Source organism: Heptranchias perlo, chromosome 1 (assembly GCF_035084215.1).
Source record: "Heptranchias perlo isolate sHepPer1 chromosome 1, sHepPer1.hap1, whole genome shotgun sequence".
Classification (NCBI taxonomy): Eukaryota; Metazoa; Chordata; class Chondrichthyes; order Hexanchiformes; family Hexanchidae; genus Heptranchias; species Heptranchias perlo.
The window spans coordinates 170745572-170760475 of record NC_090325.1 but is presented as its reverse complement, the minus strand read 5'-3'; the positions used below and the strand labels follow the sequence as shown (position 1 = coordinate 170760475).

At 38.9% G+C, this 14904-nt stretch overlaps 1 protein-coding gene across 3 annotated transcripts in view; it reads right to left on the bottom strand.

Moving 5' to 3' along the window:
- Positions 1-14904, bottom strand: part of abhd18 (abhydrolase domain containing 18) — a 102980-nt gene that overhangs the window by 83548 nt on the left and 4528 nt on the right. For all 3 annotated transcript variants that reach the window (XM_067993587.1, XM_067993594.1, XM_067993616.1), the window contains exon 2: positions 1602-1722. In XM_067993587.1, coding sequence (XP_067849688.1) covers positions 1602-1693 — 92 coding nt within the window. In that variant the 5' untranslated portion in view covers positions 1694-1722. The remainder of the gene's footprint in view (positions 1-1601; positions 1723-14904) is intronic.

Genomic DNA, 14904 nt, shown 5'->3' with positions numbered 1-14904 from the left:
TTTATGATTAATTCAATTCAGATCTTTAGGACAATTTAAACAAGCATATGATGCCACCACATTGGAATACCCAATACAGTGTAGTTCCACTGAATTCCAAATCTTAGCTGTTTCACTACAGAAAGGTATTGAGCGTAGATGAAACATTTTCCATCCAGGGGTCTCTTTTTCCTTGACTGCTCACTCACTCCACATGGCTGGTTTAGAACTGTATTTGAGGAGGCCTTGCAGGCAAAGGAAGCAAAACAACCAACCAAGTTCATGGCCCCACTGCAGAAAGCCCTCCATCTCCTCTTTCTACAAGTACTGTAGCAGTTTTACTGCAAATACCGGGATTGTTGCAGAACTATTCAAACCTGAATTCAGATGGAAAGTATTGAAAAAGTGAAAGCTATGCATGCACTAGCATGCTACATGTGTATACACACAATGCAGTTTAAAACTTTTTTTAAAAAAAACTTTCCTCCCCTCTTTCCCTCTCCCAACACAGATTTGAACAACTGCTGAAGGTCCATAGTATTAAAGGATCCAGTGCAGGATTGCTATATGGATTGAGTTGGGCTGGCCTCCCATCTTCCACCCTCCATAAACTTGAGCTCATCCAAAACTCTGTTGCCCATATCCTAACTCGCACCTAGTCCCATTTTCCAATCACCCCTGTGCTCGCTGACTTACATTGGCTCCTGGTTCAGGAACGCCTTGATTTTAAAATTCTCATCTTTATTTTCAAATCCCTCCATGGCCTCGCCCCTCCCTATCTTTGTAACTTCCTCCAAGATACCGGTGCTGCTCCAATTCTTGCCTCTTGTGCATCCTCGATTTTAATCGCTCCACCACTGGCAGCCATGCCTTCAGCTGCCTGGGCCCTAAGCTCTGGAATTCCCTCCCTAAACCTCTCCACCTCTCTCTCCTCCTTTAAAGCATTCCTTAAAACCTACCTATTTGACTAAGCTTTTGGTCACTTGTCCTAATTTCCTTGTATTGCTTGGTGTCAAATTTTGTTTGATAACACACACATATATACGCAAGTAGTTGAGGGTTTAGAACACCTGAAATTGCAGCACCCACTATGAAATCCCTACATCAGTTAAAAGAAAATAATTTCACTTATCTAATGTGGTATAAAGAATGTAATAGTGTATAAGCTACATCCCATTCATCACCATTACTCAACTTTGATGCTCACAAGTCATCAGGTCAGCTCATTAATCAGGTAACAGCTCATCATATATCCTTTAATTATAATTAAACTTAAAAATATTAAAACTTAGTGTCTTTCTCTCCGTTTTCCCAAGCAACGTCAGCAAGTTCTATCTCCACCTCTACTATTCTTTAATCAAGACAAGCAGCTGGTCTGAGAAGCAAATTTGTCCACAGCCACTGTATCAGCTGAAAGGCGACATGCTTCACTGTTGCTGAATAGGATAGAATAATTCCTTTCCCCACATCACTAGGACCCAAACATTGAATTTGAACAGACTAGCTTCAAAATCAAGCCCTCAAAAGAAATACTGGACTACTAGGTCACCTTGACAGTGCAACACTAAAATCGTGTTGAATGCAACAGTCAGTAAATGATAAACAGTATCTTTATACAGTACCTTCTGAGATCATCTGGCTTTCCCCATCCTTGAATGAAAAGTTTTGTAAGTAGGAGCCGCCTATAGAGAACGTCCAATTTACTGACACCCATCCGAAGGAGCGATTATTCTAACACTGCATCTAATTAAAGAAAGAGGCATTATATTTTTTAAAAATACCTTATAATCAAGTATCTACATTAAGGATATTATACAAAATGGTTACTGTAGCCAAAATGATTTTTAAAAATGAGAAAAAGTCATTCATTAAATACAGTTCTTCCACGGACCATGTACAATAGTCAAGCTGAAATCTCGAACTTTACAAGTTACATGTATCCTACAACAGACAACCACACTTATTTAAAACTCGTTAAAATTCTGCTTAAATACTCAGATTCCTGAAAAAATTGAAATCTCGAGTATCTCTCAACTTTAGCTAGCTGCCCGCAACACTTCCCCAAACCACAAGAATCACCTTGTCCATGGACAATCTAATGACCTCAGTTTATACTGATCCCTTTAATAGAATCATGCACAGAAGGAGGTCATTCTGAACATCATGCTTGTGCCGGCTCTTTGAAAGAGCTATCCAATTAGTCCCACTACCCTATTCTTTCCTCTTAACCCTGCAATTTTTTTTCCTTTTCAAGTATCTATACACACAATTCCCTTTTGAAAGTTACAATTGAATCTGCTTCCACCATCCTTTCAGGCAGTGCATTCCAGATCATAACTCGCTGCGTAAAAAAAAATTCTCATCTCCCCACTGGTTCTTTTGACATTTACCTTAAATCTGTGCCCACTGGTTATCAACCTTCGTGCCAATGGAAACAGTTTCTCTTTATTTGCTATCAAAACCCTTCAAAATTTTTGAACACCTCTGTTAAATTGCCCCTTAACCTTCTCTGCTCTAAAAGGAGAACAATTCCAGCTTCTCCAGTCTTTCAAATGTATCCTCACCAATGAACTATATACAAAGTTATAATCTGGTTCCACTTCTAGCTAAATTCAACAGGCCTATTAGCAATGCATGTATCACTATAATTTTGTGACAAAACCACCACAATTCATAACATTACATGACATGAAATCTCTGGCACATTATAGGCAGCAATTGGTTAAGTAGCTGTTGTGTTACTATGACTTAATCATAAATTATTAGGATCCCAGAGTTCAGTACATAATCATAGCAACTTTATAGTGTAGAACAGTGAAACACAGGAATGCCAATGTACACTTGGCAAAAATACCTCTAACATTAACAAAAGGGGAAAACAGACTAAGTTTTATAAAAGCAAAATACTGCAGATGCTGGAAATCTGAAATAAAAACAGGAAATGCTGGAAACATCTCTCCACAGATGCTGCCAGACCTGCTGAGTGTATCCAGCCCTTTGTTTTTATTTTAAGTTTTATAAACGTATGTTCCATTCTGGCAAGCCATACAAATGAATAGGATGAGAAAGTAACTGCCCAAGAGTCTTTTCAAACATTTAAGATTTTTAAACGCAACCTATTAAAGACAAACAAATTGCACCTTTTTCTTTCTAGATGAGTATTTAGTCTCATTACAAACTCTTCCATTTCTAAAATCAATACTCTTACGAAGTATCAAGTACAATCAGAAAAGGTAATGATTTTCCTTTCACATATGGTACTCCAATAAAAGCTTGCAATATGTTATCACATGGTGCAGTTATAAATTTAATTCCAATAACAAAAATGCCAAAATTCATTAATATACTTAAAACAGGGGGTTCTCAATGTCAAGTACAGATTTGGTTATCATCATAAACCATGCAAACGCACCGAGCAAATCTAAAAAAAAGGTTTACTGCGAACTGACGTAGGAAAAAAAGACGAACCAGTCACTAAAGCATCACCCAGTATCACATTAGTTTTCTTTTCCCCCCCCTCCTTGTGCCTTTTAATTTGGAATTAGGGCAACTTGTTGTACAGTCTAGTTTTACCAATTCCGTGTAGAAATTGTCATATAAAAAAGGTAATTTGTAGAAAAGTAGCAACGCTTCATGTTATATTTTGGATTTCAACAAATGCAACCCCCTCCAACCTTTCCATTGCATACCATTACAATTTATAATTTGGAAATATCAAAAAAAAATTACAACACTTCTTTCCCCCACATTCCAGTTACATTTTCCTTCCATTATACATCAGTGAAAGACGTTTTAAACAAAAAAATGTCTGAAATCTCCATCTAACAATGTTCAGCATAAGTTAAATGTCCTTACTAGATGTTCAATGTGTTTTATGTGCTGAGTTGCTTGGAATACACAACACTTTTACTTTTCCTTCTTTTACTTTATCAAGTAAAAACTGGGGAGGCATCATGCCTTTTCCTCAGTGGCTCGGGAGAGAGAAATAATGTTACAAAGTTCGAGGAGCTCAGTCTAGAAATTTAGTGAAAAACAAAAATTTCCCCCAACTCCAATTCGGAAGATCAACTGGTCATCTCATTTGTGTCAAAACACATCTATATGAAATCTAGCATGCATTTTGCCCATCATATTGTCCTGTGTTACACTTTTAAGCATCACACTTCTCATATGTAAACTGCTTGCAACTGATTCACATACACAATTTGAGCTAGAAAATCAGAACTGAGCAAAGATACAAATCAAATGCAAGAAAGCAGATAGGAAAATTACCATGGATAAAGCAAGGACATGTAAAAATATTGTTACAAGCATTTCAAACATACAAAATATGGATTGTATAGACAAGTTTGATTATTTTCTTATGTTAAAAATGGTACATGATCACAACATTCCAAAGGTATTGTACCCGTAATTGGTATTATAAGCTTATTTCATGTGACATAACGTTACATGAAAAGGCCAACTGCACCAAAAATAAGAATCCAACCTCTGGAATCATGCACAAGAGAAAAAAAAAGTTCTTAAAAAATACTCCAATCAGTTGTAAATGTAAGGAAATGCAGAGCAGAAAAAAAAAATCAGCAAGCTGACTGACCTTTATATTCAGTGATTCGTTGACATAGCATGTTAAAATGGAATTTGAGGCCATTCGTAGCTGAACAGAGTTTACAAAATGGCAGCTGAGCAAACTTCTCAAACGCTGACTGAACCCCAAAAGTGGACTTAGAGATTTTCAGGGGGAGCAGATTATCCCTTGCAACGCAAATCCAGGTAATCGTGAACCCGACCAGGAAACGAAATACTGCTCTGCAACACAAATAACCACCTGCAACCCCAAACCTTCCCCAATGAAAGGGAAAACCACCACAACCAACCACACCCACTCTGCTAAATGGAAAGTCACCAATGGCACACCCTCCCATCCACTGAAGCAACATTTGAACACCAGCAATCCCCTCCCTTGCTCCCAAATGGTCCATCAAACCTCTCGAGATTGGCATCTAAACACAATCGCCCCTAATTGCCCCAAACCCACCAGCCACACAATCTCCTGGGAGGTGAAAAACCTTCGGAAACACTGCTTGACCTGAAAAGTGCCTTTGGTCTCCAGTCTCCGTGTACAACTCCGCAGGAAATTGACCAAATGTCTTCTAAATTTTGCAACGTTCTGTGTCATTATGTTACAAACCTCATTTCCAGTAGTAAGCGCAAATGAAAAAAATGAATGCGCTATCAAAACCTACTAATGAGAACAGGAGCAAATCAAATCTTCCAAATATTTTTGAAATATCTTTCAACCACCGAACTGGATTTGCCACTAAATTAAGCACCCATCGCTGAAAATACAGTTTGTGACATAGACATAAAAATTACAAAATTTACTTGAAAATTAAACTTATAATATCCACAACCTGTAGATGAAACTTGAGCCTTGCATTTCTGAAAGTTCCTACACCCATCTCTATTAGCTGAAGACAATCAAACTTGCAGGCTACATCTGTGCATATGTCTGGGAATGTTGATTATTGATAGCATTTATTGAGCAAGCCAGGACTTGGTGTTTATAAGCCCTGCCCCCACTTTTGGCATACCAATGGGAAATTGCGGACAAATACAGAATTTTTTTTAGGGACATTAAAAAGATGAAAAAGTGTTTTTTTAAAAATTAACACAAAAACATAAAAACTGTGGGATTAAAGTGAGCCCAACTGCACTGCAAAAGGTCTCCCACTCATTTGGAGTGTTTTTCCAGCTATCTGCAACACTTGCCCACCCCAGGTGTTTCCCATTTCACCCAGCACAAGTACTTTACAGCCTGCCCAAATCGTTTTTGGCATACCTGCTCATAGTTGGTCCATGTACTTGGCAGCCCACATGCTCCTTCACCTAGCCCAAGCACCCCATACCACAAGCCCACTGACTATTCCCAGACCCCAGAGCAACTAGACTCCATCATTACTCTGAGGTCCAGCCCTCCCCCATTCCTTCCCAGAACATGCCCCCCCCCTCCACCAACTCCCTACTAAATTCCAATCCCAACCCCTTTGCTTACTCGTTTCCTCTCTCCTGGCTACAGCCCTGCCTCCAGTCCCAATTCCCCTCTCAACCACCTAAAATGGCACATCTTTGGCAGCTGCTCAACACCCACTGCGTTGCCTCCCATCTTCCTGTCTGAAAAAAATTAAGGGTTAGATATTGAGCATACTAAAGAAACACAAAAGAAAGGAGAATCAAGAGGTGTATGACACAGACACTGAATGAGAAAAGTGTGTGACAGCAAGAGTGAGATACAGATTATCAATTTTTTTAAAAATCCATAAGCAAATGCCACACAGTTAATTATAATACATTGTTTATTACACGGCATGACATTCCTGTCATTGTAACAGTGTGACCTCCAACTCACCATAAGCAACATCATGGAAGATCTGTATATATAAAATTTACATAATGATTTGATATACTTACCATATTCAAAACTTTAAAATTGCCCCCCAAAGCCCTGAAGCCTTAACCAATCATACTCAAAGTGTAGTGCATAGTCCACTGGGTTTCAAAAAAGATCAGTGGCAGAAATATTTTGTTTTTCTTTACCTTGTCTCAAACAAAATTGCTTTAAAAAAATTGTCTTTTTAAAAAAGTTTCAAACCATGTTTTCAACTTCTCATATACACCCAATGGTAAAGCATTAAAGCTGGTTTATCCAAATCATATTTAAGCAGCTTCATCGCTAATGTGTAATTTTGCCCATTCTGGTAACCCGTGTTTGGAGAATGTGTCTTTACAAAGAAAGTACAGAACAGAAGCAGGTCAATCGGCACAAAAGGTACATGCAGGTGTTTATGCTCCACACGAGCCTCCTCCCCCCTTCATCTAACCCCATCAACATATCCTTCCTCCCTCATGTATTTATCTAGCTTCCCCTTAAATACATCTATGCTAGTCACCTCAACTACTCCCTGTGGTAGTGAGTTCCACATTCTTACCACTCTCTGGGTAAAGAAGTTTCTCCTGAATTCCCTATTGGATTTATTAGTGACTATCTTATATTTATGGCCCCTAGTGCTGGTCTCCTCTGCAAGTGGAAACATCTCTATGTCTATCCTATCAAACCCTTTCATAATCTTAAAGACCTCTATCAGGTCGCCCCTCAGTCTTCTCTTTTCTAAACAAAAGAGCCCCAGCCTGTTCAATCTTTCTGATAGGTATAACCTCTCAGTTCTGGTATCATCCTAGTAAATCTTTTCTGCACCTTCTCCAATGCCTCTATATCCTTTTTATAATGTGGAGACCAGAACTGTGGACTAACCAAGGTTCTATTCAAGTTTAACATAACTTCCCTGCTTTTCAATTCTATCCCTTTAGCAATGAACCTGCATCACTACTTTTTAGTGATTTGTGTACCTGTATCCCCAGATTCCTCTGCCCCATTTAGTCTCTTATTTTCCAAGGAGTATGTGGTCCCCTTACCAAAATGTACCATCTCACACTTCTATATTGAAATTCCTTTGCCAATTACACGACCATTCTGCAAGTTTATTAATGTCTTCCTGTATTTTGTCGCAGTTCTCCTCAGTATTAACTACGCCCTCCAATTTGGTGTTGTCCGCAAATTTTGAAATTGTACTTCCGATTCCCCAGTCCAAATTGTGTATGTAAACGGTGAACAGTGGTCCCAGCACAGATCCTTGTGGAACACCACTTCCCACCTTTTGCCAGTCTGAGTAACTACCTTTAACCCTTATTCTGTTTGGCAGCCAGCTTGCTATCCATTCTGCTACTTGTCCCGACTCCACATGCTCTAACCTTAGTCATGAGTCCACTGTGCTTTTTGAAAGTCCAAATATAATTACATCTATTGCATTACCCTTGACTACCCTGTTACTTCTACAAGAATTCAATAAGGTTGGTCAAGCATAACCTCCACTTTCAAAATACATGCTGATTGTTTTTTATTATATTTTCGGTTTCTAGATGTTTTTCTATTACATCTTTGAGTAAGGATTCCATTATCTTTACCAATACCGACATTAAGCTAATTGGTCTATAGTTCCCTGGACTTGTTCTATCTCCCTTTTTAAATATAGGAATCACATTAGCTGTCGCCAATCCTCTGGCACTATTCCCTTTTCTAATGAATTTTTATTTATATATGTAATTGTGCCTCTGCTATCTCTTCCCTAACAACTTCTAATATGCACAGATGCAATCCAAGGGTTTTATCCTAAGTTTGATTAGTTTATCAATTATCTCCCCTTTTCTATCTTAAATGTCTTTATATCTTTGTTGATTATTTCTTCTAACATCATGCCCACCATGTTAGTCTCCCTGGTAAATACTGAGGCAAAGTAATTATTTACTATTCCTGCCATTTCACTGTCATTACCTGTGTATCCCTTAATGACCCTATCCTGAATTTTCTTTTGTTATTTGTGTCTGTAGAATACTTTATTTCTTTTTACATTCCTTGATAATTTAATTTTGTGTTTTCTTTGCCTTCCTAATTGTTTTTTTGACTTTTCCTAAACTTTCTGTATTCCCTTTTATCATCTTCTCCTTCATTGTCTATGTACTTAAAAGTATGCTTTTTTCTTTAGTTTCAATGTTGCCCTTATTTCTGTATTCATCCATGTATGGCATTACTGACTAGTTTGTTCTTGCTTTTTAGTGGGATATATTTCTCCTGGACTCTTGATCACCATTTTACATGTTTTCAACTGCTGTTCTATTTCTTTGTCAGTCAGTAAATTTTGTCAGTACATTTTTCCAGTTTATTTTCCCTAGTTCCATTCTTATCCCCTTAAAAATCACCTTTTTTCCAATTTATTACTTTGCTCTTTGTCTTACTTATGTCCTTCTCAATCTTCATCTTAAACCTTATTATGTTGTGATCGCTATTGCCTAGATGTTCCCCCTATACTTACTTCTCTTATCTGTTCTGGTTCATTTCCCATTACTAGATCCAGCAGCACATCCTCTTGTTGGGCTTTTTACATACTGAGTAAGGAGTCCTGCACACTTTGTAAAAACTCCATTCCCTGTACCCCTTTACTTACCTCTTACCAGTTTTTGGGTGTAGTTAAAATCTCCCATGATTATCATTCTATGTCCTTTACTCATTTCACATATTTGCATACATATTTCTTCCTCCACCTCCTTTCCATTATTAGGTAGTCTGTAGTATACCTCTTAGTGTGATCGATCCCTTATCTTTTATTTCAATCCACGTGGATTCTGTTTCTATCCTTGTTAGTTATGGCCGCCTTCTCGACTGCCATTGTTATCTCTAATTAATATACTACTCCACCCCCCCACCCTTCTTCCTTCCCTATGCTTTCTGATTATGTTATAACCTGCAATATTTAGTTGCCAGTCCTGTTCTTTATGTAGCCATTTTTCTGATATTCCTACAACATCTGATTCCTCATTACGGATTATTGCCTCCAGTTCCCTGTCTTATTTTGGACACTGTGTACAATGTTCTATTGACTTTATTTTTAAGTCCTTTTATACTTCTGTTTTATAATTGTATTTGCTCCTTGACCTTTTATGTTATCTTTATTCCTTACCTTGGTCTGACCTTTACAATCATCATGTGTTTCTTTTATCTTTAGGTTTTTGTTATTGCTACCAGATCCTTCCTCCCGTCTTGCTAGTTTAAAGCCTTATCCACTGCCCTATTTATCCTTTCCTCTAGGACTCTGGTCCTATTCTGGTTCAGGTGGAGCCCATCCCAGCAGTACAGCTCCTTCCTGTCCCAGTACTGGTGCCAGTATCCCATGAAATGGAACCCCTCCTTCCCACACCACTCTTTCAACCATGCACTCACATTTCTTATCTGCCTATCCCTACGTCAATTAGCATGTGGCTCAGGTAGTAATCCGGAGATTACCACCCAAGGTCCTGCTTTTTAATTTAGTTCCTAGATTCTGATATTCACTTATCAGGACCTCCCCCTTGTTCTTCCTTGTGTCATGGGGCCAACAGGGACCACAAGAACTAGATTCTCTCCCTCCCTTTCCAAGTTCCTCTCCAGTTGCTCCGACATGTCCTTTACCCTTGCACCAGGTAGGCAACTCACCCTGCTGGACTCTCGGTCGCAACTGCAGAGGATCTATCCCCCCGATTACAGAACCCCCTATGACTACAACCTTTCTATTCTGATCCTCGCACCCTTGGACTGCCTCATGCGCCACGGTTAGCACCCTGCAGCCTTCATCCCTATCCTCACAAATATCAAGTACCTTGTACCTGTTGGATAGGACCAATGTCTGCGGAACCTCCTTCTCTACCTCTTCTAGGTTCTTACTACCCTGCTGACGAACATCCCCCTCCCTTATGTGTCAGATTCTCTCTAACTTGCACTCCAGCTCAAAGACTCTGAGCCGGAGTGTCTCAAGCCAGAGACATTTATTGTGATGTGGCAATCCAGGACAGTCTCAGTGTCCACAAACTCCCACATATTACAGTCCCAACATACAGCCTGTACTGCCTTTTTTAGTTTTTATCAGTAGTTTATTTCTAGGCCTAATAGAATCACTTGAGATCTGGATTATAATTCGTAAATGGATTTAGCTTGATTTCAAGATGATTAGTAATTACTTAGTCTTGTTTATTTTATGTATTTTTTTTATTAAAGTTTTAAAAGTTGGTAAGATTAGTTTATAGTCCCTTGGTTCAAATCACTTAGCACCTCCTTCTTACACTCACCAAATTTCCCAATTGAAAGTTCTCACACTTTTAGCAATTCACTCTTGCCAAACCCGAGCAGCAACTGAACATGTTATCATTTTACCCCCATTCCATACGCTCTTCTACTGGATAAAGTAATTATGCAGCCACATAATCCTAATACAGCTGAGGGAGAAAATAGCAAGGGGAAGGACTTGGACAGGTATAAATCACTGTGGGGTTAAAGTGAGCCCAACTACACTGCAAAGGTCTCCCACTCATTCAGAGTGCTTGTCCAGCTATCTGCAACACTTGACATTTAAGAAAAACCTGCATCATGCTGAGCTTCACATGCAAATGTGAACCAAATGTGTGATCAGCTACAATTTACAACTGCAGCTTCAGCAAGACAAAGTGGAAAGCTGCCTATGTTGTAAAGCTCTTCTAAAATTTAAATGCAGTTCGTCAAACTCAACAGAAGCCCAGCGTAGATTCAAACCCCTTTATGTACTATTACTTAATGTCATGACTAGGTACAACAAAAAAGCACCATTATTCTAGCCCTAACTGCAGTTTTATTTCTAATGATTTAGCATACAATTAAAAACAAATTTCAACTGGCACTGGTTCTCAGTTTCAAGTCCAAGGGCTGCCTATCCCTCAAAAGTTCCACTGGGATCATCAGTTGAGCTGACAGACAAGAGCATCTTACTATAAACAGTATTCAGAAGAGACAAAATGTTGTCCTGCATTGATTGCAAAGTACAACTGTTAAAAATGTAACAGTATGCAACAATAACTGTGATAAATGCACAGCTGCACTTATATTAAAAAGGGAAAAAATGCTTTGGCTTCCACATTAGTTTTCTGAGAGGAAGGAAAGAAAACTATTTTCCAAAGCGTCTGCTAATATTACCATTGACCCATCTGTTACAAATTGCACAAGAATTACAGAGGGCAATTTGCTTTAGATTTTCTTGACTTTTGGGAAAATGTTTTGACTCTGCTCATGGCATGAGAATCAGAAATTTACCACCTGGAGAAATCCCAAACACAAATCTGCATCTACGTAACATTCTCATGATCAGAAGGTCATGGGTTGAAGCCCCACACCAGGACTTGAGCACATAATCTAGGTTGACATTTCAGTGCAGTACTGAGGGAGGTGCCCATCATAAGACTTTAAACGAAGCATCCATCTGCCTGCACACGTGGATGTAAAAGATTCTATACGCTATTTGAAGAATGGAGAGTTCTTCTAGTATCCTGGTCAACATCCCCTCTTCAACCAACACCAGCAGTAAGATTAACTACTCATTCATCCAACTTGCTGTTTGTGGGATCTTGCTGTGCACCTACATAACAATGACTGCATTTCAGAAGTAATTAATTGGCTATGAAACACTTTTGGACATGAAAGATACCATTAAGTGCAATTTCTTTATTTACCATTCCGATGCAGCTCTCCAACATTGCACCTCTAATACATTATTACTGATAAAGTGAACAGATTAGATTTGCGATGTAGGTATAATTAAATCACAAGAAGCTAATTTTTGGTGATCTGGAAGTATAAAGAAATTGAAAGATCCAGAATTGAGCTGTACCCAGTGCCTAACAGCTTGATGGGCAGTTTAACTAGATTTGCACCCAGTGTTATCCTCCAGTACAGGTTACATCTACGCATCTTTGTTAGTATCTACTTATAGGATTCTTGAATATTTTTCAGGGCTTTTTTTGAACAGAAGAAATGAAGGTGGAAAATGTTACTTTTTTGGGTGAAAACTGGGCAGTGAAATAAAATGTTAAAAAATTCAAAAAATTTTGCACACTATATTAGCACGTACTTCACACTATGTTGGTAACACCTGTTATAAAATGCCATGGGAGTTCTGTATATGTGAGTGTATAAAAAAAATATTTATGTACATATTTTTTTTAAAACTACTTTTGTGAAGTTTCAAATGAATTTATATTACACACACCTTTGCAATTTAGCTACCAAATACTATGTCCATATGTAGTTAAGAGACAAAGAACTACATCTCGAACTGGAAATGTATCAATTTTCAGGTAAAAATCACTAACTGATTGGAAATACTTTAATATCTGAATTTATTGGGGGATCAGTAAAAACAGAACCAAAAACCTTTTTGTTGATCGAGAGATTTCATTGCATTTGCCAGATAATTGTAAACAATTTTACAACACCAAGTTATAGTCCAGCAATTTTATTTTAAATTCACAAGCTTTCGGAGGCTTCCTCCTTCGTCAGGTGAACGATGTGAAAAATCGTCAGGTGAACGATGTGTTTGCCAGATACACAGACAAGAACAAGAGTATGATAGGGACTGCCAAAGAGGGAGACAAAGAGTGAAAAACAAACAGATGGAAATAGAAAGAATTGAGCGAGTGGGAGACAAGAAGTGTTACAGGAACAGAACTTTTTTTTTTAAAAAGTGTGTCTACAAGCAATGCTATAGGAGATAAAAACAGAAAATGCTGGAAATACTCAGCAAGTCAGGCAGTACCTGTAGAAAAAGGTAATTGTAAACAATTTTACAACACCAAGTTATAGTCCAACAAATTTATTTTAAATTCCACAAGCTTTCGGAGGCTTCCTCCTTCCTCGGGTGAACGGTGTGGAAATGAAATTTTCGAATCCTTCGCATTTGAAAATCATAGAACAATGCCTGGTGATTATTGCCCGTTGCCAAGGCAATCACAGTGAGCAGACAGAAAGGTGTCACCTAAAAGGCCACCTTTTAGGTGACACCTTTCTGTCTGCTCACTGTGATTGCCTTGGCAACGGGCAATAATCACCAGGCATTGTTCTGTGATTTTCAAATGCGAAGGATTCAAAAATTTCATTTCCACACCGTTCACCCGAGGAAGGAGGAAGCCTCCGAAAGCTTGTGGAATTTAAAATAAATTTGTTGGACTATAACTTGATGTTGTAAAATTGTTTACAATTGTCAACCCCAGTCCATCACCGGCATCTCCACATCATGTAGAAAAAGGAACAGAGTTAACACTTCAGGTCAATGACCTTTCATCAGAACTATAGGACATAAACTATTGTCTTTTAAGAATAATTAATTATACTTGTCTCCTCCAATATCTAGTAATTAAGCTAAACACATACATCGGAACCCGTGCTTCGGAATTATGTCGCCAAAAGGTAGTATTTAAATAAGCAAGTGGAAGGGATAAAGGATGGAACCCTGAGGTATACTAGGATGGTGGTAGGAATTTCAAACTTTGGATTCCAAACTCATTATCTTAAGCCTTACTTACAACTTGTAAGATTCTCAAAATTCACAGATCCCCCAAAAACTCAGAGAAAAACCCTAAAGAAATTCACCTTTTCCCTGAGTATGGAAAAACTTTGGCCCCTGACTAAAATCCTAAGATGGAAGGATAGGCGAGAGGTCACCAGACGAATCCACAACCCACACGTGGAAGGTGGGAGAATTACCGCTTCAGACATGTCTCTGTTTTAATGCAAAACGGACAGCAGGGGGTCGACAATCACTCCCATTGAAAGAGGTAACTTTTCCAGACATGGTGGGGCCATGCTTTTGTTTTAAAGCAAAACCAACACCACCTAGGACGTTGGATACAAAAGGAAGCCTTATGTGACAAGCTCTAAATCAGAATTAAAACAATGACACATTGGGAGAAGCAATTTGCAATATGATTGGGACCATCAAAAGGCCATCAAAGAACTTTGTAAGAAATGTTTTTAACAGACCATTGTAAGAGAGACATCCACAAGGCGAAAGCTCTCTCTCTCTCGGGCTTGCTGGCTCTGGTGGGCTGCTTGTCTTGGTTCTGCCTGTGTCTGGAAGGAAGAGCAGTTTCCAGCAGACAACAAGGAAAGCAGTTCGACAGGGAAGGTCAGCAGCTCTAGAAGCACGCCGACACACACAAGAAACCAGAGCAACAGTCCCAGTGACCGTCAGACACCTCGCGGCAACAAGGGCCTTACGAAACAACCAACCGAATATTACCACCAACCAACCGGGTAATATTGAGCCACCGCGACCAAAGAAAACCAACTCGGGAGAAAACCGAAGATCCACAAAGTTTCCACTCTACAATTTATTTCTGACGTGCCTCTGGGTGAATTACTGTCAAGGTTTCGTTTGGTGAGCATTATCCCTGGTTCTTTAGAGTCCAACCTAGCTAGTGCAGTGGGATTGGGAGGGGTGAGGTATCTTTCTACTGTAATTTCCCTCGCGTGTACTG